Here is a 26,771-nt window from a genome sequence, read left to right on the forward strand (position 1 = left end):
AAAATTTCTTTCATCAAAAATACAGAGGTTAAACATGCTTATAATTGTTGAAAGGATTATTGCTTAGTTAATTAATCATTTATCTTTTTTTTTGGCCATGCTGCACAGCTTGTGGGATCTTAGTTCCCCAACCAGGGATCAAACCTAGGCCCACAGCAGTGAAAGCACGGAGTCCTAACCACTGGACCACCAGGGAATTCCCTCATTTAGTTTTTTAGAGATTGAGGTATAATTAATAATATGAAACTTAGATATTAGCGAGGAGGGAAAACTTTGGTAATTATCTGTATAAAGAATGTGGTAGGGCTTCCCTGGTGGCGCAGTGGTTGAGAATCTGCCTGCCAATGCAGGGGACACGGGTTCGGGCCCTGGTCTGGGAAGATCCCACATGCCGCGGAGCAACTAGGCCCGTGAGCCACAACTACTGAGCCTGCGCGTCTGGAGCCTGTGCTCCGCAACAAGAGAGGCCGCGACAGTGAGAGGCCCACGCGTCGCGATGAAGAGTGGCCCCCGCTTGCCGCAACTAGAGAAAGCCCTCGCACAGAAACTAAGACCCAACACAACCAAAAATAAATAATAAATAAATAATAATAAATTAAAAAAAAAAAAAAGAATGTGGTAGGCAGAATCCTCCCAAGATTCCTGTCACCTGGGTTTTAATTCAATCACTAGTCTAGGTACTACTGTACAGGGACTTTGCAGATGGAATTAGGTTGCTAATTAGCTAATCTTAAAGTAGGGAGAGTACCCCAAATTATCAAGGTGGGCCACCATAATCATGTGAACCCTTAAAGTAGAAGAGCAAAGCAAAAGAGTCAGAGAGAGTGACAGAAGAGGTCAGAGTTTCAAAAGTATCAGAAGGACCAGGCCTGCTGCTACTAGCTTTGAAGATGAAGAAATGGGGCCATGAGCCAGGGAATGGTGGTGGCTTCTAGAAGCTAAGAACGACTCCTGGACAGCAGCCAGCAAGGAAACAGGGATCTCAGTCCTACAACTGCGTGGAATTAAATTCTACCAACACCGGGAATAAGCCTAGAAATGGATTCTCCCCTGGGGCCTCCAGGGGAAATGTAGCCCCACCAACACCTTGATTTTGGCTTTGTTAGACCTGAAGCAGAGAAACCACCCAAGCCCAATAGGCTTTTGATTTATAGAACTATGAGATAATAAATTTGTGTTGCTTTAACCTGCTAAATTTGTGACAATATGTTACAGCAATAATGGAGAGCTAATACTTTGCTGATGAATGAAAAAAAAGGCTTTACACAAACCCTAGCTGAACAAGACCAGCAACCATTAGTCTATAAAGTCACACACATTTCATGAATTACTGGCGCAGATATAAAATCCACTTTGATACCTCCTCAAAAAGGAATCTCACATCAGTTTCAAATCTTGCACATTCTCCCCAAAGCGCCTACTTTCCTGTCTGGCCCTTTGTGGGCTTCGGGGAATTCTGCTCTTGGAATGCTCTAACTGATAAGAGTGTTTTGCCCATTTGAAGCCTTGAATCACTCTAGCTTGTCCAGATACTTTGTGCAAACAATGTGATTTATGTTGAACACCTGCTTCCTTCTGTGTTGCGGGGGGTGGGGGGGTGGTCTGGAGCATCATTAACTGCAATCAGTCACACAGGCATTATGTACCTTTGTGACCAACCCCCAACAAAAATTCTCACTCCTAGGCTCAGGCCAGCTTCTCTAATAGGCAATACTTTGTGCATGTTGTCACAATTTTTGTGCTGGAGAAATTAAGGACATCTTCTACAACTCTCCCGGGAGAGAACTCTGGAAAGCTTGTGCCTGGTTTCCTCCATATTTCGCCCCGTTGTTTTCTCTTTGTTGGATTTTGCTTTGCACCCTTTTGCTGCAATGAGTATAACGTAACCATGCGTATAATAACATCTGAGTCCTGTGAGTGCTTCTATTGAATCACTGAAGCTGGGAGTGGTCTTGGTGACCCCTGACACATCACAGTTCCCACCATCTCAGCCAAAATGATTTACTAATACGAAAGAGAACACCAAATATGACACTTGCCATAAGACTAAAAAATTTTCCCAGATCTTTACTAACCAAATTGAGGTAGGCAGAATTCTAAGATGGTTCCCCAAATCCCTGTACCCTGATGTACACCTGGCATAATCCCCAAGACTATGAATACGATGGATTTTACCCTCATGATCACATTATATTCTATGGTGCAGCTGACCTTATCACATGAGCCCTTGAAATCTGGATCTAGAGGTCAGAGACAGAGGAAATAAGAGAGATTCCAGGCATGAGCAAGATGTGATACAAGGGATATTATCCATTGCAGGCTTTGGAGATGGAGAAAGCCACATGATAAGGAATGCAGATGGCTTCCAGGAGCTGAGAGCAGCCCCTCATTGATAGTAATCAAGGAAACAGGGACCTCATTCCTACAGTTGCAAGGAACTGAATTCTGCCAACAACCTGAATGAGCTTAGAAGTGGATTCTTCCCCAGAGTCATAAGAAAGGAAATCGACAATTTGTTTCCTCGAATCATTCCATTTTTAAAGAAAATAATAAATCTCGGAAATAAATATATTTCCAAGAAAATAATAAACTAATTACCAAGATACATTTGCATTATACCTTCACCAAAACTCATTTGTTTGGGAAATATAATTATGACACATGATTAAAATGAAGATAATAGGGAAATAGAATTCAAACTGCATGACTAAACTAAAAACATAATTAGTTCATTTAATAGTTAATTTATAACACATTAACTATATGCAAACTCTTATGCTAACAATTTCGGGAGACAGAAAAAATAAAAAATACTGTATGCATGTTAAAAATGTATGGTTAATTAAGGGAAAGTAAACCATACCTTCCTTAATTAAATAATTGCAAGGAAAACAATTATAATCTAGGAGGGGAAAGGTACCTTACAACTAGAGAGATACAATGTAATAAAGGAATTTGGAGGAGAAAAATACAATTTGTGCTTTGGTTCAGTGGCATGGTATAGAGGCAGACAGAGGTAAGTGAATTACTTGAAGAAGTGTTATGTACACTGTGCTATCTACACTGGGCAAAAAGACAGCTTGGTCTTCAACAAGGTATATTTCAATTGTCTGGCACTCAATTTCTTCAACCATATATTGGCAACAATGAAAATACTTGAACAATTTAGATACCCTGGAAGTAATTTAGAGAGTTTGAAGTCAGGTCCTATGCCTATAAAATGCATTTTCTTCACACACACACACAAATGGAGAACCACAAAATGTTTTTGAGCAGGGAATGGACTCATCTATAACAATATTAATATAGCAGCAGAAAGTAGGAGTAACTGGAGTATGGAAAGACTAAAAGCAGGAAGACCAGTTAGGAGAATGCTGCAATGCAATAGTCAAGCTCTTTGTTACTGAAGCCTGAATTAAACAATGTAGAGGACAGCAGAGACAAGAGAAGTATCACCGAGGTGGTATTAACAATACTTGACTGGCAAATAGGATAAAGGATACAAGAGAGGGAGAAAGCAAAAGATCGCTGCAAGATTCCATGCCTGGTGAAAAGCATCTTTTTTTGGTATTATTTTCTGTCTTTAAACAAGACAAGTAAAACTGGAAGAAAAATATACATCAGTTACATAAATCTTAAGTTACTTGACTATACTGTGGTAATTTCAAATGCATTTTGAAAATAGGGCCCTTGAAGGCAAAAAATGTATAAGAGCCTTAACTTCTACCACCAGGTTATATTCTAAAATAAGAGTATCTACTATCTATTTCTGATGACTATGACCCGTGGCTCATTATCCATCTGTGGAGCATATTCTAGAATGTGTTCAAAATTCTTTGGAGTATCTAATTCAGTGAGTAGGCAATCATTTAATAAGGGCAAATAAAACTTACTCATCCGAGTAAGTCAGATCATGTTTTCCATCAAGCCAGTGAACAGCTGCAGACATAGCCTGCTTCCCATCAAAGTCTCATGTATAACCTCTGCAATGTTGATGGTTCTCTGGTAAATTTTCAAAACCATAACCCTAAAAACATATGACAAACTACATTTTATTGAAGAAACTTGCCTGCACTACTCACCCTGCCTTCACTTGCAAATGTAAGGACAATGCAGGAGCTTTACTGCAAGTGCCAAAACTCTGCTGAATATCTGTCTATGAACTATACTTGCTGGCACTTTTATAGATTAAGAAAAAGTACATGCGCTGAATAACACAAACGGGAAATGCTTTCCAAATAGCACCTAGACTTAAAAGACAAACCATTTCCCTCATGCTTGTTTTAATAGGAGTGACAAAAGGTATATCTCTTTTTTAACATTTTCTGGAAAATATTTTAGAAATGAGATGAAATTTAAATTTCTCCACTTTTCAGTACCTTGAATCTGGCTTTAGGGTAGCAATTAAATAGATTCACAGGCACCAAATATGAGATGATTTCAAACAAATCTTTCAAACGCTATACTTTTTTTCTTGAAATGTACTGGTTATAAGAGTTTAATTGAATTCCATGCTTCTATGTTTCCAGCAAATAATTTTGATCATTTAACTGAAACTGGAGAGGATACTGGCAAGAGAGAACTCTGGCACAAGTAACATATAAAAGCCATATAAAAGAGAGAAGCTTTCTCCAAAATTAATTCCTCATATTCAAGCTTGAATAGACTCTAAAGAAAATGAGTTTTCTCTTTCAAACCAGGTTAGCAAACTACCCTCACAAATAACATTATTTCATAAAAGACTGACTCAATTATAAGCTCCAGGTCATAGCACAAAATTATTATTTTTGGTTTGGATAACATGAATTCTCAAAAGGGTTTTATGGCTATTAAAATTATAACAAGAAAGAACACTTAATTTTCTAGTGAGATCTGAAACCTCAAGACAGTCTTAAGTTACAATACATTTGTAATACGAATTACTACCATAATGTTTTAGTACAATATTGCTTAATTAAGTGATATTAAATTTATCATGAAAAAAGTTAGGGAGTAAATTGATATAAGACTCTCCTCTAAGTTTCTAGTTTTCATTCCTCTATCCCCCATCCCACAAATTTTACAGAAGACGCAAAATTTTCTTCAAAATATAAATCCAGTAAGATACATGCCTTAAATGATGCTTAAGTTTGGACAATGAACTGCAAATAACTACCAGACAACTGGCAGCTTACAGTTTTGCAACAGTTAGAGACAGATGTACAAGTAAAAATCATGGATTTCAAATAGCAATCCCATCTAAACAGATTTCCTGTTTACTTTGCATCAGCCTTTCTTACAGGTGCAGGGTGCTTACTTTTGGCAGTAGGGGAAAGAACTGATTTATAAGCCATGAGAACATCTTCTCACTTTCCATAAATAGGTTATAGAATTAATTAAAACTGCAACACATCAATTCTGCACATGAAACCTGCTCTGGTATTGGAGACTAATGTAATCCAAATATGTGGAAAGTCAAATAGTTTTCAACAAAGCTAATTTAGATGGATGGATCAGATAACAACTTGGAACTGAACCTGACAGAATCATTTCTACTCAAAGGCAGTAAGTGCTGAATGTTATATCCCAAAATGAACAAGGAAAATATTGAATTTTAATCTATTACCAGAATGATTAAAAATAATACATACTTTACAAAAATGTTTAAAAATATCTCACTTGAAGAAATTACAAAGACCCATAAGACTACCATATGTTCTATTTTAAATAAATGAAAAAGACTATGTAAATGTCATGAAAGACAGTATGAAATCTGCATTTAATCCTATTGATGTTCTGCTACCTACTCAAAGAATATGCTTCCATCTATAACGTTTTATCCTCATGAAGACATATACAAGGGTATTGAAGAAAGGTGGCTTCTTTATACCTTTACACTGTTGAGGCTACTGGTATCCATTGCTATGAGATTTATTATCTCTAAAACAATGATAAATGATGACAAGCACAGAAAAGTAAAACTTTTCATGAGCTAATGGATTTAATCTTATTGACAAAGCAATGGCAATTATATCCTTATATAGTACAATCAAAAGTAAATAAAGTAAAAGGGTAGAGTGAGGTAAAATGATGAAAATGGAAATTTGTCTTCTGAGTCACCAGCTTCTCTCTCCCTTAGTTCTTTTCAGTAAGTAAAGGAAGGACAGATATGGGCAAAGAGGGAAATGTGGAGATCAGAGGGAACATCCTACAGTTACTACCATCCTGATGACAAGACCTACTCTACTTGTGGCTTGTAGAGTCCTCTGGAATGGCTGGGAGCACAAGACCATGGGTAACATCAATTTACATGATGTAGAGCAATTCTAATCGTAGCATAGCTAAGTCCTCTGGTACTTCTGGATATTCCCTTAATAATCTGTCCTCTCTTCATAGTGTAAACTTCTTCCTTTTTTCTGTCCCAAGTACCCTAATGAGTATTGAATAATTTTAGGAACTTTATTTTCCAGTTAGTGTTAATGTTGATTTAGTATTTCATTCCTACCTTTTCCCTCTTTTTTTTTTTAGTACTTGTATGATCTCCAAGACTTCTGTGACAGCCAGACTCTAAGATGCTCCAATGCCCCCTGACTCCTGGGATTTACATTCTTGTGTCGCCCTCTCCCACACTGAATACAATTAATGGCTGACCTCTGTATCCAATGAGCTATAGCAATGTGTGGCTCCTCAGGAGAGGTCATAAAAGGCATTGCCGCTTCCACCTTGCTTTCTCTCATCTCTTAGATTGCTCACTCACTCACTCTGAGAGAAGCCAACCACTATACTGTGAGAATAGCCAAGAGGTCTATGGAAAGGCCCTCAAGGTAGGGAGGAAATAAACCTCCTGTCAACAACTGGCACCAAATGAGTGAGCTAACTTAGAAACAGTTGACTGAATCCCCAGTCAAGCTTTCAGATGACTACAGCCCCAGCTGATACACTGCAATGTCATGAGATCCTGAGCTAAAACCACCCAGCTAAATGTTCTTGAATTCCTGACCCAGGGAAATTGTATAAATTGATAAATGTTTATTATTGTTTTAAGCTGCTAAGTGTTGAGGTAATTTGTTAAGCAGCAATAACTAACTCATGCTATTTCTTCTTATAGAAACAAAGAAATACAAACAAGTATGCCACTGGATGAAGCATCTTCATTAACAACATAACACTGTTGCTATATGAGAGACTCACAACTCAAGCCAAGTAAATAATTCAACAGGCTTTTAAAAAATTTTTGAGGTATAACTTACATAGGCAAAATGCACACTCTTAAGTGTATACGTCAGTGAATTTTGACAAGTTTTGCAAGAACATGCACCATGTAAGTAATATCCTAATCAAGATGTAAAAATTTCCATTCCCCAAATAGTTCAGTCACGGCTATTTTGAATCAGTACTTGTACTGCCCTCTTCTCAACCAGAGTTAAGCACTATTTTTACATCTATCACCGTAGTTGAGTTTTGATTGTTCTAGAACTTCATATAAATGGAAGAATATGATTCTTGTGTCTGGCTTCTTTTGCTCAGCATAATATTTCTAAGGTTCATCATGTTGTTGTATCAGTAGTTTATTCCATTTTATTGTTGTTTAATATACCACAATCTGCTTACCCATTCTCCCACTGATGGACATTTGAGTTCTTCCCAGTTTGGGGTTACTATGAATAACGTTTCTGGGAACATACTTGTGCAAATATTTTGGTGGGCATGCATTTTTCCTCTCTCTTGATTAAATGCCAAAGCAGGGCTGGGACTACAGGGAGGCAAATGATGTACCTCTTGGGCACAAATTTAAGGAGATCCTCTACCTAGGAGGAGGATTGCTGGATCATAAAATAGATGTTTCTAAAACAACTTGCCTTTTATATTATAGCACTGAATTTTGCACTTAGACTTGTCATGGGTTCTTCTGTCAAAAAAATCTACCATTTAAGTCATGGGGAATAGTAGGTTAATATACTAGTATAATATATTAGTATAAGAAAACATATGCTTATAAAGGCAATTGATTAATATATTATCACACGTAATTCATATTAAATAAAATATAAAGTTGACAATAACTTCCTCTAGAATGATCCCTAGCTCAAGTAAAACTCCTTGTTCTACAGATATGGAAAATGATTAAGAGACTGGTCCAAGGCTGCCTAGCTAGTTAGTGGCTTTTTCATCATACATATTGCATTGTAAATCTTTATACAAATTTAACCCAAACTCAGTTAAAATTCCTAAAGACATGACTACAATTAGTTTTCAATTTTAATGTCAACTAGCTTTCACAGAGAACTTTTTTTTTTTTTTGCATTAGTGGCCTATAAATTAAAGTGTAAATTTAAACTGGTGGGCAAAGAGTAATATGTTCTTAAAAAAATACAATTAAAGATTTGTGACATGCAAAAATTATACCTATAAAAACATATTTACTAAGTTAGGTTAAATACATAGAAAAGTCACTTTTATCACCATAGTCAGATTAGACTTTTCTAAAAAATCAAGTGAGGCAACTGGATACTTGATATCTGCATCTTTCATTCCAGCGACCACTTAAAACCAAACCATTTAAAGTAGCAAGGAAAGTACTTTTATTCAATTTATTTGTTTTGCTGCTATTAAATTACTACCATTTAGTAAGATACACATTTTTCCTCCCTTGCAAAAGATTTATCTTCATCTATAATACAGCAATGATTAAAGAGTATTGACCAAGAATAAGAATATTTCTTTAATCTAGGATGGATAATTACAATCCTATAAAGGCTCATGGCAAATATTTTTCACTGGTTTAGTACAACTTAATTCATTAAAGAAACATTTTTCATAATTTTAAGATAATTTCAGAAAATCTGTGAAGAAGCTCATTTAATAGTATATTTGTAAGAAACTTTAGACCACTTTTCTTGCCAAAAATGCCTTAGAAAGTAAATTTCATGTGTCATTGAAATAACTGAATTTAAACTGTATGATTATATTCCACCCAAGCCACGATTATTATTTCTCTCTATTCTTCAATCTAGCCTTCTACACAGTTCACTATGTCCCTAAGAATACCAGTGCCCTGTGAGAAGCTACCATGTACTTCTCTCAGGAAATACTCTTAAACTCAGCTAGAGAAATGCTTGGTACTAAAAAGATTTCAAATTTTCCTGTATATCCTCTTTAGCAATTTTTTGTCAAGTACTTTGCAGAATGCTTACCTCACAAAAGCTGAACACTGGATAATGTCAATGTTGAATTTCTATGAGGCCTGTGAATTAAATTTCCTAACATGAAAATTTACACCTGGATTTTATCATTAAACAAGTAACAGAGGAAACTAAAATCCTGCAGTTTCTAGTTAAAATGCCTTTTGTTTGCCAATTTCTGCTTTTCATGTAATTGTCCTGATATTATACAGTACCTCACAGGTTTCACTTCTCGAAGCAAGTCTTCTAGACTCTGTTCACAGTGTTCAGCCACCACCACCAGTCTCTCTGGGTAAAAAAAAACACCAACTCCACTTTATATTTGATTAACACAATGTTTTAATAACAAAATAATATACCCCACTAAACTTATTAACATATAGTACAAATGATATTTTAAAAGAGCTTTTCAAAGTCTACATTAACTACATAAAAATCAAATACGTAGAATAACAGGATAAATGTGTAATAAAACAACACATTAAATAACAATTTCTTTTCATCTTGTGTTTTTCTCTAGAATTTCTCCCATGTGCATCAGGAAAAACAGCTGGAAAAGTTTACCTTTGGCAAAAAGAAGCAATCCTTCTTCTGACACAGACTAGGAGAAGAAAAAGCTTGGATGAAGATATAAAGAAATTTTGAAGTGAAGGGGAAATTGGGAGCTAGGGACAAATTGTCTTGACGGTCTGGTTCAAACATAAGGTCTTTGAAACTGAGTTCAGAAATTTGAGAAAAGTAGAAATGTTCTGAATCATGACTATGGAGAAAGAACAGAAAATCAACTTGGGGTTATTTGTAACATCATGGGGCCTGCTGAGATTAGTAATAATATAAAATTTTGGTGGGCACAATCTATATCATGATGTAATTTTTATTTTCCAACAGATCAACTGTTTAAGAATAAGACAGCACAGTTTTGAAGGTCTATACATTTTTAATGTAATCATCAGTTACCTAGTGACTAACACGTTGTCTGACACAGTAGCAGATCAACAAACTCTTTTCCTTTTTAGATGAAAGAATGTAAGAGGAGTGAGAGAAAAGCACAACTGGGCTCACAAGTGGCTGGAGATTTGATAAGGTTATTTCAGGAGAAAGAAATTGGGGTACTATGAATATCTATGCAAAATGAGTTCTAAGATAAGGAAGAAGGTAAACACATAATACAGATGGCAAGCTAAGACAAGATAAAGAAGTAAAGGTGAAAAGGGACCAGAAATAGTGATAACTGCAAGGAGGTTTGGTGAAAATGAAAAATGGCAAAGGTAGAAAAATGAGAGCAGAAGATGGAAGGACTGACTCAAGGTACGGTCTTGCCTGCTGGGAGTAGAGATGAAGGACAATGGTACACAGGCAATCATGTGAGGTGTGAGGGCAGGATATTGTATGGGTCACATCTTGGAAGCTCAAACTGAGGTGGTGGCATTATATAGAATGATCTGAAACACAAAATCTTAAAACTATAAATGAAAACTATCACTTTCAGAAAAAAAACCCAAGTGATCTAAACAGGAACTTAAAGAAAATTAAATTTGAAAGAACATTTAATGAGGGGAAAAAAAATAGGAAAGAAAGTTGAGATAAAAGTTCTAGTTCTTCAATTCAATAAAGAAAATAGCATGCAAAGTTGAATTCCAAGCAATTTAGCACAACTGTGAAGTTCTAGAAGGAAAAAGCAAATAATATTGTCAGAAAACCAAAATGGGAAGCAGCATTCCTTTGTTTTACCTCTTACCACATTTTGTCAATTTTCCTTACACCTATCTGGCTACCCCTCCTCAGTCTCCTCTGTAGACTGGTACCTCTTCTACCCAAATTTAAATGCTTCTAGTGCCTCCACCTTTGATTCTGGGTCTTCAGACTGTGCTTTCTCCTTATTTACTTCCAAGGTTGAAAGACTCTTAAATTTTATCTCAAGCCCAGAACTCTCTTCTGAACTCCAGGCTTTTATAGCCAGTTTCTCACTTTAATATAAAAGTTACCTCAAACACAACAGAACTCAAACTGAATTTATATTTTGCTCCTTAAGCCTTTCCCTTTAGTATTGTTTCAGTAAATGGTACCACTATCCTGCCAGCTGCTCCAGCTACAAATTTAGGAGTAATCTCCCTCTCTCAAATCCAAAGAAAAAGTCCTGCTATTTCTATTTCCCAAATGTTTCCAGAATCTGTAAAGTTTGCTCCATCTGCCACAATCTGGGTCCCATCCAACATCATCCCTCATTAGATTACTACAACAATCCCTTAACTAATCTTCTCATATTAATTCTTATTCCCCCTCCAACATATTTTCATACTAAAATCTAAGTGATAATATAATAATAAATCTGAATACGTAACTCCCTGTCTGGCTTTACTTTTTGTTATTTTGTCTGTCATTCACCAACTTCCAGTTACACTGGTCTTCCTTCCCCTTTGCTACCTTAAAATACTAGCACATGGATTACCACTGCCTAAAATGATCTTCCTGTTCCTTCTCCCAGTTAACTCCTATCATGAAACATAGTGGTTAAGAGCACAGACTATTCTGTCTGGGCTCAAATTTTAGGTTTAATACTCATTAGTTATGTGACCTTGGGGGAGTTTGCTAACCTCTCTATGCCAAGGTTTCTTCTTCCGTAAAACAACAGTACCTACCTCACAGAGCTGTCGTGAGGTTGAAATGAGTTAATACATAATAAGAACCTGGCACATAAGAAGCCCTAAGAGTTAGCTATTATTATTATTCATTACTCAGTTAAATGTGATTTCCTCCAAGAACACTTTCCTGGTCCCCCCAAATCAATTTGCTCCTCCTATCATACAATCTATTCCACAATGTACTTTTCTTTTGTAGCACTTATTTCAACTCCTAAAGATTTGTATACATTTTTATCTAATGCCTTTGTTCTCTACTAGATAATGCGTTTCATGATGGCAGGAAGGATATTGGTCTTATTCAAAATGCATCCCCAGTGTCTAGAATCATACCTCAAACATATAAGCATCTAATTTAAAAATACTTGTTAAATGAGTTAACTTAAGCAAAGGCTCAATGTAGCCATTAGAAATGAATGAGTCTCACATAATGACAGTCATTGTCTAAATAGAAGTGTGTCCTGCGTAGGAAAGTATATGCCTATATGTTGTAAACTAGGCATAATAACACCACAATAGCACTGATTTTAATGTAAAACAAAACCATCAGAATATGTTAAAATGTGCATACCCCATTAATGAACAATTTTAAATTATATATTCATAAGTCTCCATATCTATGAAGGATTTTCAAAGTGTTTGGCATTAGCCTAAAATTTGTCAGGCATAAAATGATTTAGAAAAAAAAAAATATCAGGCTTCTTCAGGAAACTCCTTCAAAATATCATAAGCCAGAGTTTGCCAAAGCTTTAGGATATTATGGACCTTTAAAGTATTACTGTAAGACAGCAGAACCATAATCCTTGGCAGAATATCAAAGATTCTCCCAGAGGTAATAGAGTGTATACCAAAACAATGTTTCCAATATGAGCCAGTTTTTTCAAAAAATCGTTAGTCTTCATTCTGAAACTCAGGACCACTGTTTGAAAATAACTTCTGTTTGTTATAAAATAATATAGTTTCACAGAATAAAATATGACAGAAATATTTGAGAATCATAATGTGCCAAATATAAGTCAGCAATGTAGTGGCATTATTTATAAAAAACAAATGTGACACCAAGGTGAACTTTAAAGAGTAGAACATACAAGAACCGTGAAATAATCTTTCTTCTAACAAACAGTTGATGAATGCCAAGTATAACTGTAGTGTACATACAGTTTGAACTGTATGTTTTAAGTCAGTCAATGCTAAGAAATGGAAGAGAGTACAGTATTAAGCAAGACAGATAATAAAGTAGTTGAATAAAAAGAGGGACTAAAACAGATTGAAAGATTAAAAGAAACTTTTTTAACTTAAAGAAAGAGGTAAATTGTAAATGCGTTAAAACATGACAGGTTATTACAATATAGTTACTGCATCATTCTTTTGTTATTCACATTAAAAACTGAGACTAGCTCATTACTTTTTAAAGAGAATCTCTAAATAAATATTTATACAGTAAAACTGATAAAGAAAAATTCTGTGCTTAAAAAAACAGTATTGTTACTAGGTTACTGTGATTGTCAGTTTTATGAGTCAACATGGCTAAGTTATAGTCCCCAGTTATTCAAACACTAATCTAGGTGTTACTGTGAAGGCATTTAATAAATGAAATCTACAATTAGTTTACTTTAAGTAAGGAAGATCATCCTAGATAATCTGGGTGATCCTGATTCAATCAGTTGTAAAGGCCTTAAGAGCAGAATCGACTCTTCTCTGGAGAAGAAACTCCACACTTGGACTGTGACTTCAGCTGTTGTCTAAAACTACAGCTTGTCCTTGATGACCTGCCCTATGGATTTCAGATGAGCCTACCCAACCCCAAAATCACATAAACCAATTCCAAGCAATTAATCTATATCTGTGTAGCTATCTAGCTATCTATCTCCTACTGGTTTTATTTCTTTGATGGAACTCTAAACTGATATAGACACTTAGGTTGAAATATATATGCAGCTAGAGATATAGAATACATTATTTTACAGGTTCTTAACAATTCTATTATTCTTTACCTAAATTTCAAATCTATTAGTTAAAATAATTTTGTTCTTGATTTTCCTAGCAATAAACAAAAGATTTCTGGGTAACCAATACCAAATAAAATGGAATGTATTACCATTTATAATCCTTATTCTGCTTCTAAAACTGCTGAGATTTCAAGTTCAAAAGAAAAAGATTGCTTGTTAACTTAAGTATTTTCATGCTTTATTGGCTTTTTTCTTTTAAAGATATTTTACTCAACTTCTCTTTAATAAATCAAGTGCACAAATTCTAGTGTACACTATTCTTGACTTTAAATACATCATTCTGCTGAGTTAGCAAGAAACTAACATCATCTTGAATCAGTTTTGAATGATCCATAGGAAACAGTGAAAGCCTGACTTCTGAGCTAACCTAACATGTAAAAACATAATGTTAGTAAAACAGACCACATGTCACACATTACTCCAAGTAAAAAGGGAAAGGTGGGCAGGTGGGAGACTAACAATGACAAACTGTGAGATATCTGTATAGTAAGAACAGAATAAAGGGGGGAAAGGAACCAAAACCAAAATTCTTTGAGGAGACAATTAAGTGGAGTCCAAACCAAAATCATGTGGTATTAAATCATCGAGAAATATGTGTTGTTCACTAAGGAGACTGTAGAGTAGAGCCTTTTCAAACTTTTCAAATTAAATTCAACTGAAACGACTGGGATGTTTTGGAACAAAAAGACCTTCACATCTACACTTATTCTAATTTATTTACACCTTACAATGCATACAACTTTTCAGGACAATGAACACTGCCAGTAGTAAAAAAATGATCAAATTCCCTAACCTTTTGACAATCACTGATATTTTCATTCCAGGCAGCCAAACTTAAAATATATGAATTTTACACACATCCATGACCTGTGTGTCCCTAGAAGAAAGGGCTGCTGAGATCCAGGAGCAGGGAAAGCAGGGGAAACAGAGTAACCAGCAATATGGTGGATGGGCCTAAAGAGACTACCTAGATGTTGAGCTGGGTTCTACATTAAGAGAGGTTAACAGTGTCTAAGGAGATTAGTTCCTATCTCACATTTATAACTAAAAAGAAGGTTCCCGGGCAGTTAGCAGTAGTGTTCCCCAAAGGGATTATGTCATAAGGTTTTTCCTAGTTCAGTGTTTACAGGGCCTCATTTAGATAGAGGGATGAAAAGAAGGAGCTCAAGAAGTATCTAGGACTACTGAGTCAATTATCCCATGAAAAGAAAGCCTAGGGAAAACTGGACAGAGGCAAGACCCCAGTCATATGAAGTGATGCTCCAAACAGGCTTCCAGACACAATGGGAAGAAATAAAGGGCACTTCAGGATACAAGAATGAAGAAGTCCTAAGAACTGAGTAAAGTAGCAAGACTTTGGGAAGACAGGCATACTACAAATTTGCAGATGTAAAACAGCAATACTAAGTATGGTTACTCGCTACAGATGATAATGAGGATCCACTATATTGCTAAGTTTGGAGTGATTTTGGAACTAGGTCAACCCCACAAGCGGAAATTCTTTAGAATTTGTAATTGGATTGGGGGGTGGTGTTTGAGGCATTCAGGGATTGACAATATCTATCAAGTATTCGATTATATAAAAAACCCCACATGAGTTCTATAATTTAGTTAATGTCATTGAAGCCATTTATCAAATAAAAACGTTAGCAAAAGGTTTTTTGTTTGCTTGTTTTTAAACAACAAACTTGCCAGAAGTTACTTAATTGCTTTGTGCCTCAATTTCCTTATCTGTTTCTACCTCATGGTAAGGTTGTAAGCATTAAGTTAATTAAAATATGTAAAGCTTAGAATACTTAGAATACTGCCTAATATATAATAAACACTCAATAAATATTAGCCATCAATAATATTTATTACAAAAAACATTTTCTACTCAGTCTAGAAAACTTTCAGAGCAACTATTTTTTAAGAGGCATAACCTTGAAAGTATCATTTAGCCTGTTTTTCAGCAAAACAATAAAGGAAATACAGTTTGCATTTTTTGAGCATCTTTAATGTTAGGTTGAAACACCTGAAAATGCCATTTTGTAGGAATAAAAACAGGACAATATCAGCAAGTATAGAGGGTTAAATTTCATAAATCATTTTGTTAGAAAAATTAAATATATTTCAGTGAGATGCATTTAAAATAATTCTAAGAAATGGAACCTCAGCATGCAATTAAGTTTTCAAAAATAATTTTAAAATAATTAAAATATTGCTAACATAAGCACCTTCCAGGGGTGCTACAGATTGAACATTTGTGTCTCCCCCACCCAAATCCATATGTTGACACCTAATCCTCAGTGTGATGGTGTTTGGGGGTGGGGCTTTGGGAGGTTATTAGGTCATGAGGGTGGAGCCCTCCTGAACAGGATCAGTGATCTTACAAAAGAGGCCTGAGAGAACTCCCTTCCCACTCCCACCATGTGAGGTTACAGTGAGACGATGGCTGTCAATGAAGAGGCGGGCCTCACCGAATGTGGAATCTGCTGGTGCCTTAATCTCCAGAACTGTGAGAAATAAACCTTTCTTGTTTATAAGCCACTCGGTTTATGGTGTCCTATTTTAGCAGCCAGAATGGACTAAGATACAGGCTACGGAAGAAAAAAAGGCAGTAAACATCTTCCTGGTGAAACATTGACTTTTTAACCAATACAGTTCAACTTTTCCAAATGAAATCCTATATGAAAAGACTAATGCAGCTCCAAAGAGGTAAAAAAATTAGTGACTCTCTTCATTTGAAGAAACTTAACCCAAACTATTACTTTCAATCATAAAATACACTCTAATAGACAATTCTAAAGTTTCTAACTTTAGAACTTTCATTTCCTTCTTAGAAAGGTGAGGAAATGCTTGAGGATAGGTGGCTTCCCTGAAAGAGAAAATTAAAAATCTTGATTCTCAGATCTAAGAAATATGAATCATTCAGATGTAGTAAGGAAAACTCAAATGATGCAGTTTGGCTAGAGTGAAAGGTGAAGGCACTTGTACACACACATACTGATTACTTTATATGTTTACAATGTATATTATAACCTAACCAGGGGAACAGGGTAGAGAACACAAAATAGGAGACAACAACAGCAACTTACCATGCTTTCCCCGAGAAATATCCACATACTGGCACAGTCTGGGGTGGGTGATGGTCTTAAGGATTTGAAAGCGCCCTAAAATTTTGATGGAATTTGGTGTGAGAGGAAGCCCGTTGCTTCCACAAACATCATGTGGCAGAGCAGAGGCAAAGAAGGTAAAGGCACCCATTTCGGCATCCTTCAAGGGAAACATTTTCGGAGTCCTAGATCTTCCAAGATAACCTAGAAAAGGAGAGAAGTTTTTGATAGATCAACTAGACATTAAGCCAGTGTTTTCTGACCTTAAACATGATAACTAATATAACTTGGAGGAAAATGCCAATCTCTACACTTTACAGTTAAAAAAAAAAAAGTTAAAAAATTTCAAGACAATATCAAAGAGGAAGAACCACCCAATCATGAATTTATATTGCAGCTCTAAATCAAAATCAAAGATTTTCAATGGCATATAAAGAAAAGACAGAACATTCCCTCTACAAGGATGTCTGACAGTTCTAAGAGTTTAGAGGAAGTTCGTTATTGCATATTCATATCAGTAAAGCTCTTCTCTTTACCTAAAGCTTGAATAACCCACAGAGTTTCCTTTTTCAGAGTGAGGGGAGTTAGGAAAGAGGAAATAAGGATACCAACCAGAAACTTTAAATAATCAAGGACTCTATTAATAGTATAAAAATTAAACTAGACAACAGACAGCACTATAATGTTACTTAACTAATCAATTTTTGTTTCTGTGCTAGGTGCTTTACAAGTGATGTTTTAATCCCCTCAATGATCTTGACAGATGTTATTGCCTCTAGGTTAGAAATAGATGTTCTATGCGTAGATCCTGAGGGGTCCTAGCAGCATAGATTCCAAAGCAAATGGTGCCCCAGAGTTTTATCATGGAGCAGCCTGAAGATTAAAAAACTTGCTCCAAAATCTGAATCACGCTATGGCAACCACAACAAAAAAGGTCCTCCAACAAAAAATATGTCTCTCACCCAGGTGTCTCACGAAAAAGACATTCCATCGGTCAAGCACTGCATTCTTCTCTTCTCAGCTTTTACAATAAAAATCTGGAATTCTAAATCAAGTTAACAGACTGCTTTTCATATGTCTGCCCAGAAACCTCATTAAAACATTAAAAAGAACTGTTTTAAAATGTATAAACTCATAACAAGGAAGAGGACAGAAAAAGGCCTTGAGCTGATGAAAGTCTTGAAGAAACTCCTGTAAAGCATTTTGCATATGGAAGAGTATTGTCACAAGAAACAGAAAGAAGGAAGCTACAACCTATAATACAGTCAAGAAGTTTTGCTCAGCCTCTTCAGTTCAGAGGCTTCAGATTCATAGAAGGCAGGAACAATGGTGAACAGCAGCAGTCAGAAGAAGGTTTGAAATGAGAAAGATAATTTGAAATGAGAAAGATAATTTGAAAGGCTGAAGAACAGAAAAGTCAACTCTGCTACCAGCCCCCCAGTACTGGCCAGTTATTTATCCTCTAAACAAAAGAAAAACAAAAAACAAAATGGTTCATCCCTAAAGGAATAAAATAAACTGTGTGAGAATTACAATAAATAGTTGGTATGAGCACTGTGGACAAAAGCAAACTCCTCTTAATTCTGGAATTTGTAAGACCCCAGTTAAGATCTGGCCGTCTACCAAGCCATCCTAAAACAGGGTATTCCAGTCAACAAGCCTATCCACATACAAAATGCTCCCAGACAGTCTTCCTTAACTCTTAAATGACGAACTGTCCAGGAATCATCAGATAGTTGAGGAAAGACTATAGCATAAAAGGCAAAAAATAAAATAAACCAAAAGAAAAAAAATCTGTCCTGGATGCAACCAAAATAATTTATGAAAAAAACCCCAAACCAAAACTAACTCTAATATATTTAGAAAGTTTTGAGAAAATTTTGAGAAGATATTACACCAATTATATAAAAAAGGAGGTATGGACAAACATATTTCATAAAAGAATGAAAAGGAATTGCCAACATATATGAGAAGATAAACAACCTCATTAATATTCAAGAAATTGTTCATTAAAATCACATGAGAATTTATACCTGTGAGACAGTAAAAATTAAGAAATCTGTTAATACACAATGTTAGATTATGGAGAAACAGAGTGTAAATTGGTACAATGACCTTGGAAGACAGTTTGACACTATTTTGTTCCTGCAGAAACTCCTACACACATACACAAGCAGAAACATACAAGAAAGATCAGGGTGGTATTGTTTCTATTAGCTCTAAAACTGGAAACAACTTAAATGTCCACACACAGGTGAATGGCTAAATAAACTGTGGTACATTCATCTGATGGAAGAACACACAGGATGGAAAACAAGCGAACGATAGCAACATTTAATAATATAGATGAATCCTAGAAATATAATGTTGAGCAGGAAAAAAAGTCACACAAAACTTATGCCAATATTCATAAAATTAAAAAACCACAAAAGCTAAATAATAAATAATTCAGGAACACTTACATATGAGGTAAGAATATATTCAAAAATTAAAGGAATTAAAAAAAAAACCTGAGGTTAAGGTTACCACTGTATGAAAAACAGTCATAAGATTAGGGAATAACCCATAAGAAGCTTCAAAAATTTTGAATAATATTCTTATTCTTAATTGGTGGGTTAAGGGTGTTCATATTATTATTATGCTCCATAATTCCCATATTCTATATCTCTATTTATATATATATGTGCTATATACAATATATTTCATAAAAATTGAAAAAAAATTTTAAATTTTAAAATGAAAATCATTTTTAAATACAATGAATTGATTTTCAACAAAGGCCAATGAATTCAATAGGAAAAGGATAGTCTTTTTAACGAATGGTGCTAAAACAAGACACTCACATGGGAAGAAATTAACCTCAACTCCTACTGCTACATCCACAAAAATATGACATGGATTATAGACCTAAACGTAAAAGCTAAAACTGTAAGTCTTCTCCAAAAAAAAAAAAAAAACACAGAATATTTTTGCAACCTTAGGATAGGCAAAGATTTCTCAAGCAGAATAAAAAAAAGTCATAAAAGATTAACTTTATAAAGTGGGCTTCATCAAAATTAAAAACATTGCACATCAAAAGTCACATTTGAGAAAATAAAAATCCAAGCCAAAGTTAAGAAAAATATTATTTATATCTATATATGACATTTTTATCAAACAGATGTATATGTATCATATGTATGTTTGTATGTATGATAATAGACTTAGAATATATAAAGAATGCCTACAACTCAATAATAAAAAGAAAAACAAAAATAGGTAAAAGTCTGAAACATGTATTTTTCACAAAGGAGGAATACAAATAGACAATAAGCACATGAAAAATTTCTCAATATAATTAATCAGCAGGGAAGTGCAAATTAAAAGCACAACAACATACCATTTCACACCTACCAGAATGGCTAAAATTGGAATGACTGGTAATACCAAGTGTTGAGAAAAATGTGGAACTGGAGCTGATACTCTGCTGCTGATGGTAGTGTTAAAATGACACAAGAACTTTGAAAAACTGTTTGGAAAACTGTCCTCAAGTTAAAAATATCCCTTATGATTCAGAAATTCCACTCCTACTCGGTACTTACCCAAGAAAACTTAAAATATTTGTCCATAAAAATACTTGTACATGAATGTTCACAGAAGTTTTACTCATAACAGCCCCAAACTGGAAGCAATGTAAACATCATACAAGTGAATTGATAAACAAGTTGTAGCATATTCATCCAATGAAATGCTTTCAAAAGCAACAAAAAAGGAACAACCATGCCAAACTATGGATGTATCTCAAAAATATTATGTTGATGAAAGCAGTAGACACATAAGAGTTCATATCCTATGGCTCCATTTAAATGTAGTTCTAGAACTACAGTTCTAAACTACAGTGATAAAAAAGAGAACTGTAGTGCCTTGGCTGGGTTGGGGGGGTGCGGTTGGGGACAGGACTGGAGAGGGAAACATAGGAACTTTCTGGAGTAGTCCAAATGTTTCACATCTTGATTAGGGTCGTGTTTGTCATGTTTGTTCACGTGTAGCAAAACTCATCAAACTGATCACTTAAAATCAGTGTACTCTAATATATGTAAATTTCATCTCATTTAAAAAAAGAAAAATGAAACAAAATTAAGAGAATATGAGAAAATAATAATTTTAAAACTTAGTGCTTGGAACTTAAATATATGATTACCAAACTACATAGAAGTGTTGGAAAATAAAGTTGAGACAATTACTCAGAACATGAAGCAAATGGGCAAATAGATTAAAAAAGCATAACAGAAAAGATAACACACATAGTGAATCAACCCAAGAATTCAACAATCACCTTATAGGCATTTCAAAAAAGGGAACAGGGAAAAAAAAGGAGAATAAATTACGAAAGATGGGAGAAAATTCCCCACAATCGAAGGGAAATATGTACCTTCAAATTAAAAAGGCTTCTAATTTCAAGGAGAATAAATGAAAAAACACCCAAATGGAGACATTTATCCTAGCTCCACTGAATGAGTTAACTGCAAGGAGAATAAACTCAGACCAAGACATGCCATGACAAATTTTCAAAGCATCAAGCATAACTAAAAATTTTAATCATTTCAGAGAGAAAACAAATAGTTCAGGCATCAACGAATCAAGATCAGACACTCATTCTCATGAGCAACAACAGAAGTTAGAAGATGGTGAAGCCTTGAAAAGTTGGAAGAAACATAATTTTGTTTCTTTACGCAGCCAAACTATCATTCCTAATAGCAAAATAATCATTTACAACCATGCAAACATTAAAAAATAAAATCACCATCCACATACCTTCATGAATAAGTCTCTTTAGGATGTATTCTAACAAAACAGAGGAGAAAACCAAATAATAAAAGATGAGGAGTTAAGAAACAATGTATCTTACTCAAGAATTCAATGAATATAATCCAGTATAGAAGCTGCACCAAAGGACTAGAAAGTAATCTGTTCCAATTAAACAGAAGGTAATTGGGCTCCAAGGGGAATGTCTTCAAGCAGAGTAAGGGAGGTTCTCATACAAAGAATGAGAGGATGTGGTGAATAAAGCACATGCATCTTTTCCCTCAAAGAAAGTGCAAAGTACTCTGTGAAAGTGAGGAGAGCCAAAAGCTACATAAGAAGTATATAATCCAAAAAATTAAGCACATTTAACTATGGCATAATTTTTGTTATAGGAGAGGAAGAAAGAGTAATCAGTTGGACGTTAATATTACAAATCTTCTTGTTAGTGTGGTACAAAGGTCATGAAATTAAAACATTGGGAAGGAAATGTATAATAGCATACTTCTTGGCTCAGCACTGAAGATTATTTACAAAGCCATAATATTGTAACATTTTACTAGTTTTTAAACACATAAAGCAAAAAACAATTGCAGTTAAGAAATATACTGTAACTATTAATAACTTTGACGATGTACAAGTAAAGGTCCACCTAAGGGAAGGTGGGAATGGATGTGGTTTCTGTGGCAGTAAAGGAAGGTAGAGTCTCTACTTCCCTCATTTTACCAAATAAGGAGCCAAATATATGTATTTTCGAAAGTTCACATGAAAAAAATTAAGTTTAAATATATTATTTAGAATTGTAAAATTAACCAATATGAAAACTAAAAATTGTGATAACGATTCAAAAATTTGTAGAAGAGGGCTTCCCTGGTGGCGCAGTGGTTAAGAATCCACCTGCCAATGCAGGGGACATGGGTTGGAGCCCTGGTTCGGGAAGATGCCACATGCTGCGGAGCAACTAAGCCTGTGCGCCACAACGACTGAGCCTGCGTGCCACAACTACTGAGCCCACGCGCCTAGAGCCCATGTTCCCCAACAAGAGAAGCCACGGCAATAAGCCCGCGCACAGCAACGAAGACCCAATGCAGCCAAAAAACAAAAAAAACCCCGCAACATTGTAAATCAACTGTATTTCAATAAAAATTATTAAAAAACAAAAAACAAATTGTAGTAGAGAGGTTGTGGATGGTGTGGCCTATCTTAATAAGTCAATTAAAAAAAAAAAAAAGAATTTGCAGTTTAACTTGTTCAACATACAGACCTAAAATTAGAAAAGGTTAAAAATGATTATCTCTGAAGGAACAGAACTGAGGGTAGGAAGGAAGAGCCTGAGCTGTTGCATTTTATTAGGCAGTCCTTTTATACTATGCTATTTGATCTTCCATTAGATACCTCTGTCACTTAGACAACTAAAAATCAAATAACCAAATAAAGAAAATGCAAATAATTCAAAACGATAAAACAGTAGTTGGCATTAAACATCTCATGTGTTCTGCTTCAACTACCTCTTAGATGCGTGCACATAAAAAGGCTCACACATAACAAATACACACACATAGATTTTTTTCCGCTTGGTGAGTGGAAGAAAGCCAGTGGAAAAGACAGCTGAGGTGAGAGATTAGTTGAGGAAAAAAAACAACATAAGGAGTTGGGTTTGAAAATTCATTCATTCAACAAATATCCTGAAGCTCCTATTTTAAGTCAGGTGTTTTTCCAGCTTCGGGGCCACCAATGAACAGGACACAATATCCGCCCTCAAAGAACTTTAAGTGAAAATGCATCACAAAGGGAAAAAGGTAAAAAATAGGGCAAAAGATGCATACTTCATTACGAATAAAACAGTTTACACATTTCTTCAATGGGTTTCATTTATTTTATATACTTTCCCGCAAAAAGTTGTCTTTCTGTCCCAAATAAAAACAGGGACAAGAGGCCTTGAAAAGCAACCACTAACACTTCTAAAGAAACTTCCACTCGTTCACATTCTTCCACTGCACAAGGGAATGCCACATCTCGACAACTGACTAAACCTTTGAAAACAAGAAACAAATCAAAGCAAGAGTTCGCATCTATGTTGAGCAACGGGAGAGCCGATTCCAAATTCTCTGAAACAGTCAGGTAGTAGATCCTTTCGAAGAGCCGCCTGCAGTCCTCAAAGGACTCAGGTGTGTAGGGGGAAGGCGGGCTGTAGGTAGGGATGGAGACGGTACTCAGCAGCCAGCAGCTGCACCGGTGGTCTCTATCACTCACGGCGGAAATGCGGGGCCGCTCGCTGCACCTGACCTTCCTCTACCTCCCACCAGCCCCGACCACTACGACACAGAAAACTGGGAAACCCAAATACCTGCCTCTGGGTCTGGGGACGCAGGCGGACACAAAGACAAGGGGATGGAGCTCCTACACAGGGCCCCAGAGCTGTCGCTGGAGCTGGTGTTGTCGCTATTGCTTAGTGCACCAGACCCTGCATTTCAGATGCTTCTACAAAAGAGGCTGCTCCTGGAGCGCCGGGAGCTCAGAGATTGCCCTTTGCCCGCCAGCTTAAGTCAGCCGGAGTTGCCAGCTCCGCATCCGGCCAAAACAGCGAACCCCACGCTCTCCGCTGACAACTCCCAGCTCTCCACCCCCCACCCTCAACTCGGCCTTTTCCTCTGACCTCACAGCCTCCGCGACGGAACTCTAAAGAAAGACCCCGACGTCCGGCGTCTTGCCCCTCGCCCAACCTGGCGACAAAATATAGAGACCGAGGAAGAGGTGCAGAATGGTTGGCGTTATTGGCTGAGGGACTGGACGACGGGGAGTGTGGTGTGGCTGCGCACGGGAAGGGGGCAATTGAATTTGGAGAAGAATCTGTGGACCGCTCAGGCGTTTAGCGAGGACACCTCATTGGGTCCTTTCTCGCTGCCTTCGTGAGCGGGAGGCTGTCCTTACCGGCTCCAGGCCGAGACGGCCGAGGTTCCGCTTGTTCACCGATACATGTGAGTGTCGTCCGCAGAGGGTCCCGGGGTACGGGATTGCGAACATAAGAGTCCCCTGTCCCTTAGTGGCCTTCGGATGATAGGACCTGGGCTGCGGGGAAGTCGGCCCACAGCAGCGCCAATCTTGGCATGAGGAAGCAGGGAAGAGCTTGGGACCTTTTGAAGGAGCCGAGTTTGAGAAATGGGATGCGGGGCCGAGGGGAAGGATGTTACTGGAAAAGATATATGCACAAACATGTTTATTTTTGCGTGTGTGAGAGAAAGAACCGAGAGGCGGTGACAGGAATTCGTTTATTCCGCAAGTAGTTATTCAGCGCCCACCATGTTCCAAACACCGTTTTAGGCATCGGTAAAAAGCAATGAACAAAACAGACAAAAATTCCTGTCTCCCTGTAGTTCACATTTTATTGAACATACATACTAAACAAAGTTAAGAAAAATACACCGTATCTTACTTAGGTCGTAATGAGTGCTGAAAACAAAAGTAGTAAAGCCGGGAAGGAGGATATAGGTTGAAATTTTAGTGTGGCCAGGGAAGGTCTCACTGAAAAGATCACTCTTCAGTAAAGAGCGAACAGAAGCAAGAGAGTTAATCGTTAGGCTGTTTTGGGGATGTGCAGTCAGGCAGACGGACCAGACATTGCAAAAGCCATCAAGCAGGAACTCTCCTGAACAGCAAGGAAGCCTGTAGGTCAGAGTTGAGTGAAGGAACTAAAGCTGGAGAAAGAATCAGAGATCAGGAACAGGTCATGAAGGATCTTGAGGGCATCTAAGCCATTGGAGGGTTTTGAGCGGTGGAGTACTGACTTCCTTTTTAAAAGGATCTCTCTGGCTGCTCTCAAGAATAGACTGGAGGGAATAGGGTGGAAGAAACACCAGTTAGGAGGCTTTTACATAAATCCAGAGGAGATATGATAGTGGCTTGACTAGGGGTGGTAAGAAATGACCATTCAGATTCTTAGTGTTCTTAATTTAGGTATGCAAGAATTTTAATGGATGGTGAGTTAATTTTCTTTAATTAGGTTTTGGAAACACTTTAAAAATGACTTGTAGTGTGAGGTTAGGAGTAACAAACACGAGTTAAAATCATGGCTTTACCGTTTAATATTTGAAAGGATTTAGACAAGTCACATCATTTCTCTGAGTTTATCTGTAACCTTATTGTCTCACAAGGTTGTAAAGATTAAATGAGAATGTATGTAATGTGCCAGGCCCATTAAAATGGTGGCTACTGTTATTAACTGTGTTCTTGGTTAAGAAATGGAAGAGAGATAATGGTGAGTACATCTGTGAGTGGAAAGGTTTGGTTAAATCCTATTGGGGAAAATCTGAGCCAGCTAGAAGATGACCTTGTTTGGTAAGTGGGCCATCGGAGACCTAGACATAGCCCTTTTAAAATTTTATGCATATGTCACTGGACAGAAAGGTTTTCTGTGTTAATGGCCGTAGTATCTGAAACACATGGATTGTCTTCTCTTAGCCATACCCTCATAGCCATCCCTTAAGCCCTCCAGGATCCCCAGTGTCCTCATTAGTAAACGGGAAGAAGGCTCTCTGGTGAGTAGAGAAAAACAATCAAAAATAAATACAAATTTCCAGTTATAAAATGAATAAGTCATGGGGATATAATGTACAGCATGGTGACTATAGTTAATAATACTGTTTTGCAAATTAGAAAATAGCTAGGAGACTGGATCTTGATGGTTCTCATTACAAGAAAAAAATTGTAACTACGTATGGTAAAGGATGTTAACTGGACTATTGTAGTGTTCATCTTGCAACCCAATCAAAAAATGGGCAGAAGATCTAAATAGACATTTCCCCAAAGAAGACATACAGATGGCCAAGAGACACATGAAAAGATGCTCAACGTCGCTAATTATTAGAGAAATGCAAATCAAAACTACAATGAGGTATCACCTCACAATAGTCTGAATGGCCATCATCAAAAAGTCTACAAATAATAAATGCTGGAGAGGGTGTGGAGGAAAGGGAACCCTCTTTCACTGTTGGTGGGAATATAAATTGGTAAAGCCACTATGGAGAACAGTATGGAGGTTCCTTAAAAAACTAAAAATAGAGCTACAGTATGATCCTGCAGTTCTAC

General features: G+C 36.4%; 2 protein-coding genes across 4 annotated transcripts in view; one reads left to right on the forward strand and one right to left on the reverse strand.

Moving 5' to 3' along the window:
• Positions 1-24,362, reverse strand: part of TBCK (TBC1 domain containing kinase) — a 243,424-nt gene extending 219,062 nt beyond the window's left edge. Inside the window, exons 1-3 of one of the 3 annotated variants that reach the window (XM_068543272.1) lie at positions 24,343-24,362; positions 16,887-17,108; positions 9,377-9,449 (exon numbers count right to left, since the gene is read on the reverse strand). In XM_068543272.1, the coding sequence (XP_068399373.1) occupies positions 9,377-9,449; positions 16,887-17,079 (266 nt within the window). In that variant the 5' untranslated portion in view covers positions 17,080-17,108; positions 24,343-24,362. The other 2 variants (XM_068543270.1, XM_068543271.1) reach the window with 2 other exon arrangements.
• A 199-nt stretch (positions 24,363-24,561) lies between these two features.
• The window catches only part of AIMP1 (aminoacyl tRNA synthetase complex interacting multifunctional protein 1), a 34,147-nt gene continuing 31,937 nt past the window's right edge, over positions 24,562-26,771 (forward strand). Inside the window, exon 1 of the mRNA XM_068543273.1 lies at positions 24,562-24,664. Within this exon, the coding sequence (XP_068399374.1) occupies positions 24,663-24,664 (2 nt within the window). The 5' untranslated portion in view covers positions 24,562-24,662. The remainder of the gene's footprint in view (positions 24,665-26,771) is intronic.

The sequence above is a fragment of the Eschrichtius robustus genome, chromosome 4, assembly GCF_028021215.1.
Source record: "Eschrichtius robustus isolate mEscRob2 chromosome 4, mEscRob2.pri, whole genome shotgun sequence".
Classification (NCBI taxonomy): domain Eukaryota; kingdom Metazoa; phylum Chordata; class Mammalia; order Artiodactyla; family Eschrichtiidae; genus Eschrichtius; species Eschrichtius robustus.